General features: G+C 38.4%; 1 protein-coding gene across 1 annotated transcript in view; it reads right to left on the bottom strand.

The window, feature by feature from the left end:
• ADGRV1 (adhesion G protein-coupled receptor V1) overlaps nucleotides 1-15109 on the bottom strand; it is a gene marked incomplete at its 5' end in the record, with an annotated part of 563397 nt that overhangs the window by 75724 nt on the left and 472564 nt on the right. The window contains one exon of the mRNA XM_082650308.1: nucleotides 10789-10946. Coding sequence (XP_082506434.1) covers nucleotides 10789-10946 — 158 coding nt within the window. The remainder of the gene's footprint in view (nucleotides 1-10788; nucleotides 10947-15109) is intronic.

Raw genomic sequence — 15109 nt, 5'->3', positions numbered from 1 at the left:
AAAGACTTTATATGAATTGACATTTAATACTTTAATCCTTCAAACAGTGCTATGAAGTTATATATTATTATTATGCCTGCACTACATATGAGAATAGTGAGGAAAACTAGGCATGTTTCAGTACCATAAAGAGAGGGGGCAGTCTTTCTTGGAAATAAGATGAAGAAATAATTTGCTAGCCTGGATCACTTCAAATTCTTTCTCAGGAATAAAATCGAACAATTCCTTTTATGGAATTAGAGCTCTCTAGGTTTAATTTAATGTTTACATGTTATTTTTCTCAATGAAAGTTTTGATAAAAAAATGGTAAACTGTGAAGCATTGGTGTTGGCCAGAGTCACCTGTGGTTCTAATCCAACTGCACAATTTAACGGCTTTGCAAATCTGGACACCTTCCTAAGCCTTTCATTTCCTTCATTTTCTTGTCTCACTATAGGAATAGAAATGCCTATTTCACAAGATTCTTGTAAAAATTGAGATAATATATACGAAATGCTTAGCCCGGTGTCTGGCATACGGTGATTGGTAGAGGTGATGAGGATAATGATGATTGCCACCAGGGCCCAAGTCCTTTCACAGCTGCCACTTACATGTCTTCTACTCTCTCTCCCAAACCTACCACATCCATGCTCTATGCCCGCTGCCCACCTAGAAAACAAATGTAAATTGAATTTAACAGTTTAGTACTGAAATAGTCTGAAGAGAGAACCATCCTTGTCTCATCAGTTTTAACAGACTAGGTAAAAGGCAGTCACTGAGGTATAGACATTCAGGAAACTTGAGTTTTAGAAAGACCCAGCTCTGCCACAAATTACTAGTCCACTTTCTTCATTGGTTACATGTGTAAATCAGGAGTTCAAACAGAAATTCAAGCTTTCTCTCAACTCTCTGATTTTATTTTTTACTTTTTATCTTGAGGTTCCAAGCCTTAGGAAACTAATTCCTGATGCTATTGTTCTAGGAGTTTTTAATGAGCAATATCAAATCCCCAATGTTTTCAAAAACAATAATGAAAAAAACCAACACACACTGAATGACTACACATCATCTTTCAGGCTCAAAGATTTCTGATTTGAATCTTTGAAGACTGAGGTCATAGATATAATTCTAAGCAGAGGATGAGCATGCATAATGTTTTTAAAAATATTCTGGATTTTCCCCAGCACTATTGACAAAATGTGGGAAGACTAAACTGTGCTCACAAAGATTTTTTTAAGCTCAAGTGGAAGAGATTGTTCATTGTGTAGTGGGGAGCTCTGGGGTTTTCCTTAGGTCCCTAGGCATTGTTTTTTATTTTCTTTTCAGCAATGGAACTGGGAGTAGACTGCAAACAAGCAGCTTACTGCCAAGGACATGTGAAACCTGTTATATTGGTCATTCTGGATCTGATTCAAGTACATACTGTTGTTAGGTAAGATTACTTTTACTTTGCTTTAGTGGAAGCCTTAATTTTGGTTTAGGGAAAAAAAATCATATTGTGTTTTTCCATTTATATTTATAAACCATGTAAAATTTAAAATGATAATGACACACTTAGAATTCTGTAATATGTATTTGAAATGACAAGCAATAAAAACTAAAATAAAACAGCACAATAAAATCAGAATGAAAATTAAAAATGACAATGACATACTTAGAATTTTGATGTGAGAATAATAAGGATACTAGAACCAGAGTGTTTCAGCTATTGATTGCTACATAATAAACCACCACAAAACTTGGTGGCTTAAAATAATTTACAATCTGTGCTGGGCGGTTTTCTGATCTGTGTGGTGTCTACTCGGGCTGGAACCTACAGGAAGGCTTTTTACTCCCATGTCTGGAATCAGACGCCTGAAACAACTGGAGGCTGGTCAAATATGCCTATTCACATGGCCACTCCATATGACTAGCCTGGAGTTTCTAACATCATGGTGGTCTCAGAGTAACTGGACTTCTTACACTGTGACTGGCTTCCAAGAGAAAGGAAGCTGAAACTGCTAGTCCTCTTAAAGGTTAGACCCATTATGGGGCAGTATCACTTCGCAAGTCCAAAGAGTTAAAGGGAGGGGAAATAGACTCCACTGTTGTATGTGAGGAGAAGCACACATGTAAAGGGAGGGAAATAATTGACGGCGGCCCTCTTTGGAGAACACAACACAGAGTGTACTGCATTTACTAGGAGCTATTTCCTTTTCTTCTTTTTCCTTTGGCTTATACTGAGTTTCTCTGAACTCTTTTTGAAATTTCTAAGATGTCAGGAGAAGAAAAGTTACTCAACCTTAAGATGAAAGGGATGATACTTCATAATATTCATTAGAGCAAGTTTCCAATGATTTTCATAATAGCGATGGAATCTTGATTTACATTAGTATTGTTGTTCTGTAAATATGAAGACATGGAGACTCAGAAGAAGTGGAAGCATTCATCCTCAAATATATTACCAAGCACAGAAGTGGCCATTATTGTACGGGGAGATTCCAAATACCTCAGATTCATGTTATGCATGGCTAGCTGGATCAAGCCACCTTTACATTTTTTATATATCATATTGAAACATATGCATGGGATTTTTATAAGAAAGGGATTTGTAATCTGCTTCCTCTTTTTATTCAAATTAATTTTCCTTCCCTGATCCATGAATCACTCCTCACATAAGAACTGGCTGATGAATCAGAAAAGTCAGTAAATTCTAATGAGCCTAAAAGGAGAGACAAGCTTATCATTGCCAGAGATCAAAACCAAACCCTAAAATTACAGGCTTTGTTTAAAATGCTCTTTGAGACACTGAAGTTTAGTTCAGGGAACATACCTTTATCCTGACTCATTCTCACTGCACACTCACCTCACTGAAGGAGGAGGAGGCCAGTAAATTTCACTAGGAGCCACCGACCTTCGAAAATGTGGTTCATAGCAGTCGAGCAGCAAAAAGGGCACAGAAGGAAGCAAAGCTGACATCGCTGTCCCAGCCACGCTCAGAAAGGGAGGGACTGACAGTGGCTGTCTTTGGAGACTACAGCACAGAGTGTATTTGATTTACTAGCAGCTCTTCCTCTGTTCCCCCTTTCCTTTGGATTTCAGTGGAAATTTGAGTCTGAAATTAACGGATGTCAGGAGTGAAGAAGTCACTCAAAATATAGAGTATAAAGGGGTTGATACTGAGCAGACATAACCAACACACAAGTGTTGATGTAAAATTGCTCCTGTTGTCAGGCACATCTAATCTGCACCAGAGTGAACAGTCTAGAGAACAGTTCTATAGAAATATGGAAGATTCCAGCCCAAACAAAATGACTGATATAAGCTCTTCAGTTATTCAAACAGGGCTGATGCTGGTGTTAACTAATCACATCTGTTTACCAAACCTAAAACTCTAAGGTAAATAAATAACCATAATCATCCTAGCTACTAAAAACAGAAAACAGCTTGGCTATAAGGAAACTGTAAATTGACCTTTCCTTCTCATAATGCATCGTACTCATTGTTAAAGGTAATTTATAAATAAACAAAAAACTCTTGACAAGGTTTGACCAAAAATACTCAAAATTTAACATAATTTGGAAAATTAGGAAACTGTGCTTCTGTAATAAAAGGGGATTTACTTTCAACTCTTGATTTATTATTTGAGAATATATTTCTCATGCTACTATCTAATACAGTTAAGCCTTGAACAATGCAAAGGTTAGGGGTGCCAAACCCCCTCACAATCAAAAATCCACATATAACTTTACAGTTATATATATAATAATATATATATATTTTCTGCATCTGAGGATTCAACCAATGGTGGATGGTATAGTACTGTAGTACGTATCTATTGAAAAAATCTGCATATAAGTGCATAGTTCAAATCAGTGCTGTTCAACGGTCAACTGTAATATCTGAAAATACTCATCCAATTAAAAAAATGCAGGGGACTTCCCTGGTGGCACAGTGGTTACGAATTTGCCTGCCAATGCAGGGGACACGGGTTCGATCCCTGGTCTGGGAAGATCCCACATGCCGTGGAGCAACTAAGCCCATCTGCCATAACTACTGAGCCTGTGCTCTAGAGCCCGAGAACCACAACGAATGAGCCCGCGTGCCACAACTACTGAAGCCCATGTGCCTAGAGCCTGTGCTCCACAACAAAAGAAGCCACCACTGTGCACTGCAACGAAGAGTAGCCCCCGCCCACCGCAACTAGAGAAAGCCTGCGCGCAGCAACGAAGACCCAACACAGCCAAAAATAAATAAATTAATTTAAAATAAATTAAAATAAATTTTAAAAAATGCAGGGCAAAATAAAACTAAACTATAAACCATCTCAGCTGCCATAGGAAAAAGGGCTATTTTGCATGTTTGGAATTGTAGAGAACTAAGCCAGATCTGCTTGAGACTACAGTCTTCCCTCTGTATCCATTGGGGATTAGTTCCAGGACCCTGCAGGATACCAAAATCCAAGGATGCTCAAAGTCCCTTATATAAAATGGCATACTATTTGCATATAACCTATGCACATCCCCTGGAATACTTAAAATAATACCTAATACAACGTAAATAGTTGTAAACACAATGTAAATGCTATGTAAATAGTTGCTGGTGTGTGGCAAATTCAAGATTTGCTTTTTGGAACTTTCTGGAATTTTTTTTCCCCAAATATTTTCCGACCCATGGCTGGTTGAATTTGCAAATGCAGAACCTGGTGATACAGAGGGCCAACTGTAATTGGAACTGCCCTCCTCAGATACCACGTACACACGGGGTATAAAAAGTGCAGGAATCTCAGAGGAAAGAAGAGAAGAGGCCTGGTACCAGTCTGTGTTGCATCTGAAGCTTTGGCTTTTAGAGAACATAGTGGCAACTGCTTGCACTGTGGACTCAAACTCCTGAGTGGGGTTTGTGCCAATTATTCTAACAATAAAGAATATTAGAAGCAAAGAAAGGGTACTTACTATCCAGTTTTCAAAAATACAGATGTGGGAACTTTACTAATATAGTAGACTTTTCAGCATTCCCCTACCCCTCTCCCCCAATTTTTAAACAAGGTAGATATTTATGGGTAGTTATGTTAATTTCTTTAATTCTAGAAAATTCTCAACATTACCTCTTCAAATATTGATTACTCTCCATTCCCTGTATTCTTTTCTCCTGGCAATGTATTCTCATACTTCTTAGCTCTGTTTTCATATTTTCTCTTTTTTTGTATCTTTCACATGAATTCCTTAATCCTAGCTTCGGATTCTAATTAATTAATTCTCTCTTCTCTGTGTCTCATCTATATTTTATCTCAAATATAAAGATATTTAAAACTTTCGACTAGTGTTATTTTTCACTGTCAAGATTATTGAAATTTTTTCATTTTCATATTGGTCTCTTTTAATTTTATTTGCTTATATCTTTTTTTTTTTTTTTTTTTAATGTTTAAGTGCTTTGAATGGATACATCTTCCTTTATGTCAGGGGTCAATGGTCAACCATTTTCTGTACAGGGCCAGATATTAAATGTTAGGTTTTTCAGGCCACATGGTTTTTGTTGCAAGCAGCCATAGAATATATGTAAACAAATGGGTGTGGCTGGGTGTCAAGAAAAACCTTTACTTACAAAAACAGGTCACTGCAGCTACTTTGGAAAACAGTTTGGCAGTTCCTCAAAATGTTAAACATCGAGCTACTGTATGACGCAGAAATTCCAATTCTAGGCATATACCCGAGAGAAATGAAAACACATGTTAATACAAAAACTTATATATAAATGACCATAGGAATGTTTTTCATAATAGCCAAAATGTGAAAACCACCCAAATGTCCATCAACTGATGAATAGGAAAGCAAAATGTAGTATGTTCACACAATGCAATATTATTTGTCAATAAAAAGAACTATGTACTGATACATGATATAAAGTATGGATGAACTCTGAAACCACTATGTTAAGTGAAAGAAGCCAGACTTAATAAAAGACCACCTATTCTATAGTTCCATTATATGAAATGTCCAGAATAGACAAATCTATAGAGACAGAAAATTGATTAGCAGTTACCTAGGCTTCAGGGAAGTGGAGAATGGGGAGTGACTGCTAACAGGTATGGGGTTTCTTTTTGGGGATGATGCAAGTATTCTAAAATTAGATTATGGCAATAGTTATACAACTATATAAATATAATAAAGACCAATGAACTGTACAATTTAAACAGATGAACTTTACAGGATGTAAACTATATCTCAATGAAGCTGTTAAAAAAATAAATAGATAAAATGAGGAAACAGGTAAGTGGCTGGCAGGGCTATAGTTTGATGATTCCTACTTTATATTTTTGAGGAACCTAAATAACTTGAGAAAGTTATTTATAGTTTATTCTATTTTTATATTTTTTTCTATGTTAAATTCATCTCTTTGCTGATTTTAAGGGCTATCTTTGTTAGTTTTCCTCCAATGTTTGGGACTTTTATATTGCAGCTAATCTTGAGTAGAAAGCATTTGCTTCCTTGCTTGTTCTCTCTCTCTCTCTCTCTCTCTCTCTCACTCACTCTCTGTCTTTCTCTCTGGCTACCTTTTTCTGTCTAATGGTTTTGTGGTGGCCTCCACTTAACCCTTCTCTCCAAAAAGGACTAGTTTGGTGTCATGGGTCTTCTGTCCCCATAATGACATAGACATATGAATATGGCAGATAAACTCTGTGAACTCTAGAGATTTTGGCCCAGGAACTTGGTGAGATGCTTCCTCTGCTTTCTCTTTGGGCTCCCAGATCCCTGAGCCAAAGCCCAAGCTACTATGGCAGCTCTTTTTCAGGTTCCTTTCCTACAGGTGCTACTGCTCCAGTCTACCGGCCTTGGGTGAGACCTTTAATTCCCAGCTTACCACCACAGCAGTTGAGATACTCCTGCATTCACAGGCTTGTGGACCCAGAAAACATCAGGTCCTTGACAGTAGCCCAGCTTATACTTTGTGCTTCTGCTCTTTCTGATCCACAATTCATCTTCTTTTTAATTTTCTCTTGTTATATCTTGTCATTAACTGCTATGTATATGGAGCAGGGAAATGGGCAAAACATGAACTTACAGTCCTTCTGGACTGGATATTTTTCAGGTCAATGCAATGGAATTCTAGTAGACAGATTCAAAGAGAGTATCAAATGCTCCTTGGTAGAGTAGATTGACATTTTTTTTTCTTGAACATTTGAATTCGAGGTATGTGGCACATGTTCAGATGGAAGAGAGTTAAAGGAGGCTTCAAATAAGATGTAAGATATCAGCTTAGAGGTCAAAGCTGAACACATAGTTTTGGGAATCAGAGAAGTCAAGGCAAAAATGATAGTCCTAATAATAACTTTTAAAGGGATACCTACAAACAGATCAATGAGATAAATTCTATAATTTCTACTTCTGATGATATGACAGATTCCTTTTCTTCTTAAAGCTATATTTAGCTTTGGGATCCATTCCCATAATCATACGATTTTATGGTGCATTGATGATTATTAATTTATTCATTTAGTCAACAAATATTAATTATGCTCCTGCTATCTACTGAGCACTCTACCAGGCTCTGGTGATACAGAGATGAATAATAAATGGTCCTTACCCTCAAGGAATTCATAATTTATTAAGGAAATCAGCCACACACACCAAAACAAGTCACCATTTAATTCTGAAATAAATGCTAAGTGCTGTAATGGCTGTAGGAACAAAGTGCTTTAAAAGCATAGAAGAAGGAATGAGTAATGCTTATTTGGTGTGGCTCTGTAAAGAGGGAATTCCAAAGGTGTCACAGAAGAGGTAGCATGTTGGGAGCTTCCAAGATTTCTATAAAAGAGTGAGCAGTATCTTGCTGGAAGGGCTTCCTAGGGATTAACTTGTGTTTGTTCAGCACACTTCTTTTACTTAGTTTATGGGTTTCTTTAGGACAGCTTTGGGGAGATAATGAAGATTATGGAAGGGTAATAAGCACCTTCCACCTCTCTTTCATCCACATTTTCTCACATTACTTACTAAACACATGAGTTTTATCAACTGATGATGAGGAGTTCATAGAGGGCGCCTTACATGAGCAAAGATGACAGTATCAGGCAATTTTAAGGATGAGTAAGAGTAGGGGCTTCCCTGGTGGCACAGTGGTTGAGAACCCACCTGCCAGTGCAGGAGACATGGGTTCAAGCCCTGGTCTGGGAAGATCCCACATGCCGTGGAGCAACTAAGCCCGTGCGCCACAACTAGGGAGCCTGCAATCTAGAGCCCACGAGCCACAACTAGTGAGCCCGCGTGCTGCAACTACTGAGCCCGCATGCCTAGAGCCCATGCTCCACAACAAGAGAAGCCCGTGCACTGCAACGAAGAGTAGCACCCACTCGTTGCAACTAGAGAAAGCCTGTACACAGTAATGAAGACCCAACACAGCCAAAAATAAATAAATAAATAAATAAAATTTATTAAAAAAAAAGAACGAGTAAGAGGAGTAAATTGATGGCATGGTCAGAATGCAGGCTGAATGGTAACTAACTTGGGGACGAAAAGATGGCCCAAGGGTGGACTTATAGAGACTCTTGTGTTATAAAAAGACTGAACTTTCTTCTGGGCAATGAGAGAGACTTCGAATGACTGTAAAGCTAGAGAGTGAGGGGAGCCACTTTGTTGAAATATAGACATCTGAGAAAATGATACTGGAGAAGAACTAGAACTAGTGACCTATCAGGAAAACACTGTAAGAGTCCAAGTGAGATAATGACTATTAGATTGAGTGGGAATAGGGGAATCAGAACTGCCATAATTGTTTTTATTTGAAAAGCTACAATAAGAGCAATGCTTCTATTAATATTTCATTGCAAGAGAGGTTTCGCTAGTTGAGATAGAAGTGTGCTAGGGCTTTTAGCATTATGTTCAATGCTTGAGGGCTGTTTTTCAGATAATCAGAGCATTGTTTATCTACTGTATCCATGATGGATCATATCCAAAAAGGCACAGGGGTGATTCAGGCATGAAAGGACTAACTCGTTAGGTTAGGCCCTTATGATGTTATCATTATTGAAAACATGCAAACATTGGCACTTTTACATAATATACAGAACAAAATAAATCTGGTTATTTGGGGAAAGAAACAAACTTTTCCTTCGAAAGAGAATATGCATTTTAATAAAATGAATCTTAAGTTGAATAAAAGCAGAGCTTCTAGATAAATTCTATATCCCGTGAAAAAGGTGGATTTCTACATTGAATATTGTTTTTTTAACTGAAGAATCTAAGATTAATCATAACCTTAAATAATATTTCTGCCCTCATAATAATTGCATGCTAAATGAGAGAGAAGAGGGAAGAGTTGGCTAGATACAACTATCTACAAACTACCCCACAGACTAATATAAAAGAGTCCCTTCTTTTTGTTTTGTTTTTTGTTTTGTTTTGTTTTGTTTTTGCAGTACGTGGGCCTCTCACTGCTGGGGCCTCTCCCGTTGCGGAGCACAGGCTCTGGACGTGCAGGCTCAGCGGCCATGGCTCACGCGCCCAGCCGCTCCGCGGCATGTGGGATCTTCCCGGACCGGGGCACGAACCCGTGTCCCCTGAATCGGCAGGCGGACTCTCAACCACTGTGCCACCAGTGAAGCCCAAGAGTCCCTTCTTTTTACACAACAAGGAAAATCGTTCTGCATCTTCCCTTACACAGTTTAGGAACTACAGGCTTTTCTTATATTAGAATGAATCCTTTTATTAGCCTATAAATGACAATATCTATTGAGTCTCTAATAATGTATTAGACATTATTATATTATGTATTCTAGGGACTTCATATATGGTATCTTGCTTAAACTCTGAAAAGCACTTAAAAAGTGAAGAACTTCTCCATTCATTTGGCTTTCAAAAGCTTAGAAAAGACTAGTCTTCCTCTTGGCCCAAGTGGGATTCCCCCACCCCCAGCTCATTAGATTCTCCCTAATATCACTCAAACCATTTTAGAGTGACTTTTCTGTATGAAGGTGTTTGGTTATTGTTCCTTAAAAAAATTCCTAAGAGACGCTAATCTAACAACAGAAAAAGAAACACATCATAAAAACCTGTGTTAAGTATGATTCAAAGGGAAAAAATGAACTGTAGTGAAAGCCAATTTGAGCTGGAAAGACTGTACTCTTAAGTAACCAGACATGTGTAGCCACTTATGAAGCTGTCTGGTCACATATGTTTTTAAACATTTGTCAGCACAGTCAGAACTCCACATGCAAAATACAGCACTCCCAAGCATTATGGAGGTTTGTGAAGAAGTCTCAGAATCTGAAAGAAATGAACAGATTTCACAAGTTGAACACAGGTTGTTACTGCTTGAGTTGAAGAACACTTGGGGAAGCAGCTCCCAAAGGCTGTGAGTCACTTACTTCAATATTAATATCTCAGGGACAAAACTGGCATCAGAATAAAACCTACAGAGCCCTGAAGAAAGAGAGATGTCAGGAAGTCCCAAGGAGTGGGAGAAATTGGAGAACTATAATTTAACTTATGGCTTCAGAGCTGAAAGTTAAGTCAAACCTCACTCCTTTTCTTTCTTTCTTCTTTTTTTTTTTTTGCGGTACACGGGCCTCTCACTGCTGTGGCCTCTCCCATTGCGGAGCACAGGCTCCGGACGTGCAGGCTCAGCGGCCATGGCTCACGGGCCCAGCCTCTCCGAGGCATGTGGGATCTTCCCGGACCGGGGCACGAACCCGTGTCCCCTGCATTGGCAGGCGGACTCTCAACCACTGCGCCACCAGGGAAGCCCTCACTCCTTTTCTTGATAAAGAATATTCAGTGATCTTTTCCCTCCATTAAAAGTCCCCATCTTAAAATACAAATACAGTTTCTTTCAAACCTGCAGCATTTGTTCTTCCTCTGAAGACATCATCATATGCTTTCCACTGTGGCTTCACCTGGTAGGCATGGATGAACACCACAAATACTACCACGAGGCACATTAACGGAACAAGAGCTGCACTGAACAGAGCTGCATAGATGTTTGGGATGAAACACCTGGAAGAGACAAGAGAAGAGATTACTCAACTTCAACACAAACATTTCTAAATGCACCATGCATTACATCACCGCTTTATACTAGCTCTTTGTATCTAAATGTTGGCAAAAGCAGCTTTCTGGCTTGCCAAATTGGAGCTCTGTTTGAGTAGAGGCTACATGACTAAATCTAACCCACTGCTTCACAAAGTAGGTTCCATGGAACATGCATATCCTGAGGTGCTCAGAAAACTTCAAAACAGGTTACGGCCAAACAAATTTCAGAGATGCATATTTGCTTTTCCAGCTCTGTCTTCTTCGTCTAATGAGACCACGGTTTCACTAGGGACCACATGAGGGAAGGTAATTGTTTTCTTTTATCTTTTAAATTTTTTTATTGAAGTATAGTTGTTATACAATATTATGTAAGTTACAGATGTACGATACAGTGATTCACAATTTTTAAAGATTATACTCCAATTATAGTTGTTATAAAATATTGGCTATATTCCCTGTGTTGTACAATATTCTCTTGTAGCTTACGTTATACCTAATAGTGTAACCTCTTAGTTCCTACCTCTTTTATACCTAATAGTTCTACCCCTATGTTGCCTTTCCTCTTTCCCTCTCCCCACTGGTAACCACTAGTTTGAAGAAGGTATTGTTTAAAGGCAAATTTGAGGATTCCCAGGGCTCAACTCTGTAATTTCCACAATTTTGTTCTCTGCTTGGATGACAGTTTTGTCATTCCTAAGCTGTACATTTCCCTAGAGCCATTCATTCTCTTGAAAATGATGACAATTTTCCATTTAGAAGCTATACTGCATAACTGTATCCATTATTACTGGAGTTTATTTAGATCAATGAGGTTTAAGGTAAACTTAACATCATTTATATATTTTGGTAATACTGAAATTCCACGGAAAAAGGTTTTAGAGATGTAATTGGAAGATTTTACTCACGGGTTATAAAAATCATCTTGTTCACATAAAATCTTTCACAAAAAAATCTCAACATGGAGGACTGTTAAATAGGTTCTCAGAATCTAAAATTGTGCTTCTGAGGTATTCTTATAGAGGACACACCTCCTACAACTTATAATGGCAATAATACTTTACAAGAAATCTTAATAGTAGAGAATGTCTCTTGTGAAATATTTTCCCCAACTTCGCCATTTTTTAATACATAATATCTGCAAACCTAGACTGCAATATAGCCAAAAATAATGGATGCTGATAACGCAAGGGAAAAAATATAACTTAAGAAGAAAACCTCAAAATCCAAACTATAGGTAATCAGGGGAAACACCCATTCTTGCAACTTGGGAAATCAGTCCCTTTGATTTATGTTTAAAAAGAGATACGTTATTAAAGACTTTACTCAGATATTATTTCTAATTAATATGATCTGCTAAATGTATTCCTCAAGTAAACAAGACACATTTCAAGAGATATTTCAACACACATTCTGCATCTGCAAAGAGATGTCAGAATGATGAATTTTCTGGCTTTTAGAATTTAATTTCGACAGCATAAAGCCTGAATCCTTTCCTGTATGCTCATTTGTATGCCATAAGACCCACATCTTCCAGGTAAAAGGTATGTGATTAAATAAAACAGGCAAACATTAATGGCTTTGATCTTGAATATATTTCTGCACTAAAAATAGGGGTCATGTTGGCTACTTGTTTTTATGTACATTGGCTTTAAATGATTTCTTTTTTTTAAAATTTAATTTAATTTTTTTAACATCTTTATTGGGGTATAATTGCTTTACAATGGTGTGTTAGTTTCTGCTTTATAACAAAGTGAATCAGTTATACATATACATATGTTACCATATCTCTTCCCTCTTGCCTCTCCCTCCCTCCCACCCTCCCTATCCCACCCCTCCAGGCGGTCACAAAGCACTGAGCTGATCTCCCTGTGCTATGCGGCTGCTTCCCACTAGCTATCTACCTTACGTTTGGTAGTGTATATATGTCCATGCCTCTCTCTCGCTTTGTCACAGCTCACCCTTCCCCCTCCCCATATCCTCAAGTCCATTCTCTAGTAAGTTTGCGTCTTTATTCCTGTCTTACCCCTAGGTTCTTCATGACACTTTTTTTTCTTAAATTCCATATATATGTGTTAGCATATGGTATTTGTCTTTCTCTTTCTGACTTACTTCACTCTGTATGACAGACTCTAGGTCTATCCACCTCATTACAAATAGCTCAATTTCGTTTCTTTTTATGGCTGAGTAATATTCCATTGTATATATGTGCCACATCTTCTTTATCCATTCATCTGATGATGGGCACTTAGGTTGTTTCCATCTCCAGGCTATTGTAAATAGAGCTGCAATGAACATTTTGGTACATGACTCTCTTTGAATTATGGTTTTCTCAGGGTATATGACCAGTAGTGGGATTGCTGGGTCATATGGTAGTTCTATTTATAGTTTTTTAAGGAACCTCCATACTGTTCTCCATAGTGGCTGTACCAATTCACATTCCCACCAGCAGTGCAGGAGTGTTCCCTTTTCTCCACACCCTCTCCAGCATTTATTGTTTCTAGATTTTTTGATGATGGCCATTCTGACTGGTGTGAGATACAATGTATCTCATTGTAGTTTTGATTTGCATTTCTCTAATGATTAATGATGTTGAGCATTCTTTCATGTGTTTGTTGGCAATCTGTATATCTTTGGAGAAATGTCTGTTTAGGTCTTCTGCCAATTTTTGGATTGGGTTGTTTGTTTTTTTGTTATTGAGCTGATTTATTTTCACCTGAATTATGGATTCACTGCCACAGGCTGGCTTAAAGCAGGTTAGACAAACACAGACACTGACAAAGGAAGTCACACAGGTTTCAGTGTTTTATTTTTTATCTTGAAAAATGTCATCACAAGTCAATTTCAGGCTGTAAAATGGGGATAATTACCGAATCTACTGTGAGCTGTTTTAGGATAATAAACATTTTGTACACAGTGCTATGGCGTATAGCTTTGGCTCTCCAACATCTACACTTGCCGGTGGCTGGCCATGTTTGGTTCTCACCTCTATCTGAAGTGCTTTCCTGAAAACTTTCCTTTATTATAGAGGAAAACATATGAAAGGAGGACTTCAATGAATGCCGTGCGATCCTGGTCAAAAAATAAATTGGGCAAAGTGGACCTCTGGGAGGTTAGAAGTAACCAGGCATGTGTGCAGTGGCTTTGGGAAGAGGGGGAGAATTCCCAAAGTGTCATAGCTCTTCACAATCTCATTTGCAATTCTCCCTGTTTGTACAGTGACTTGGCCATGTTGGGCCATTCTTTCAGAGAAAGGGGCAGGAAAATTATCTAATCCTGAAGCAACCCTTTTCCCCTCTGTTTCTTCAGAGCCCTACAAATCGTGGCCTCTCATTAGCATCAGGCTGGTGAGAGTGCCCTAAGTTTGTCCTGGTCAGCGTGGGGCCAGATCATGAATGAGGAGGGCTTGGGCCCCCAGCGCGCCTGCCTTGTCTGCAGCCCCTTCTGCCTTCCTCTCCTACGCAGGTACTACAGTACGGCAGGGGCTTCCCTCGCCCACTCCTGTCCAGCTGTGACTCCATCCCAGTGTCCCTCCAACAAACTCTCTGCCTTGTGTACCACCTCTCTTAGGGGTTAGGGGGTCAGACAACTCTCCTGCAACAAACACTAACAATTGCAAATGAGACAGGGCTGAGAGGGTAAACCCACAAGCGCAGGCCGCAGTCAGGGCCCCTACTCATGTGACCTGGGCCATGGAATGCAGGTGGAGCTGGCTATGTCATTCTACATTCTATCTTATATACTAACACTTCCTTGTTTTAAATTCTCATTGAACTTTTCCTTTAAAGCTAATACGTATTCTAAGTTTCTGATCAATCTTTTCTGAATGGAATTTCTACTGATGTAGAATAAAACTTGCGACATACATTTAAAAGTTCCCAAGATAAATGAACTATACCCTACCCTCAAAGGAAGAAAAAAGCCTCACTAACCAGAATTTTCTTTAGTCCAACTGACTAAGATGTACAGTACATCCAGGTAGTCTGAAGATTAGATCACATGAAAGTGATGTGGGGAGTTAGGAAACTGAATATCATGTTCAAAACAGTTTTTGAAGTAAACTTCAAATTCTTGGAAAACAATGTAATGTAAGAAAATTCTTGGAAAAACAATGTAATGTAAGAAACAAG

Source organism: Grampus griseus (genome assembly GCF_964374135.1).
Source record: "Grampus griseus genome assembly, chromosome: 3".
Lineage (NCBI taxonomy): Eukaryota > Metazoa > Chordata > Mammalia > Artiodactyla > Delphinidae > Grampus > Grampus griseus.
The sequence above is the reverse complement of the archived record's forward strand: the minus strand, read 5'-3'. Positions and strand labels throughout refer to the sequence as shown.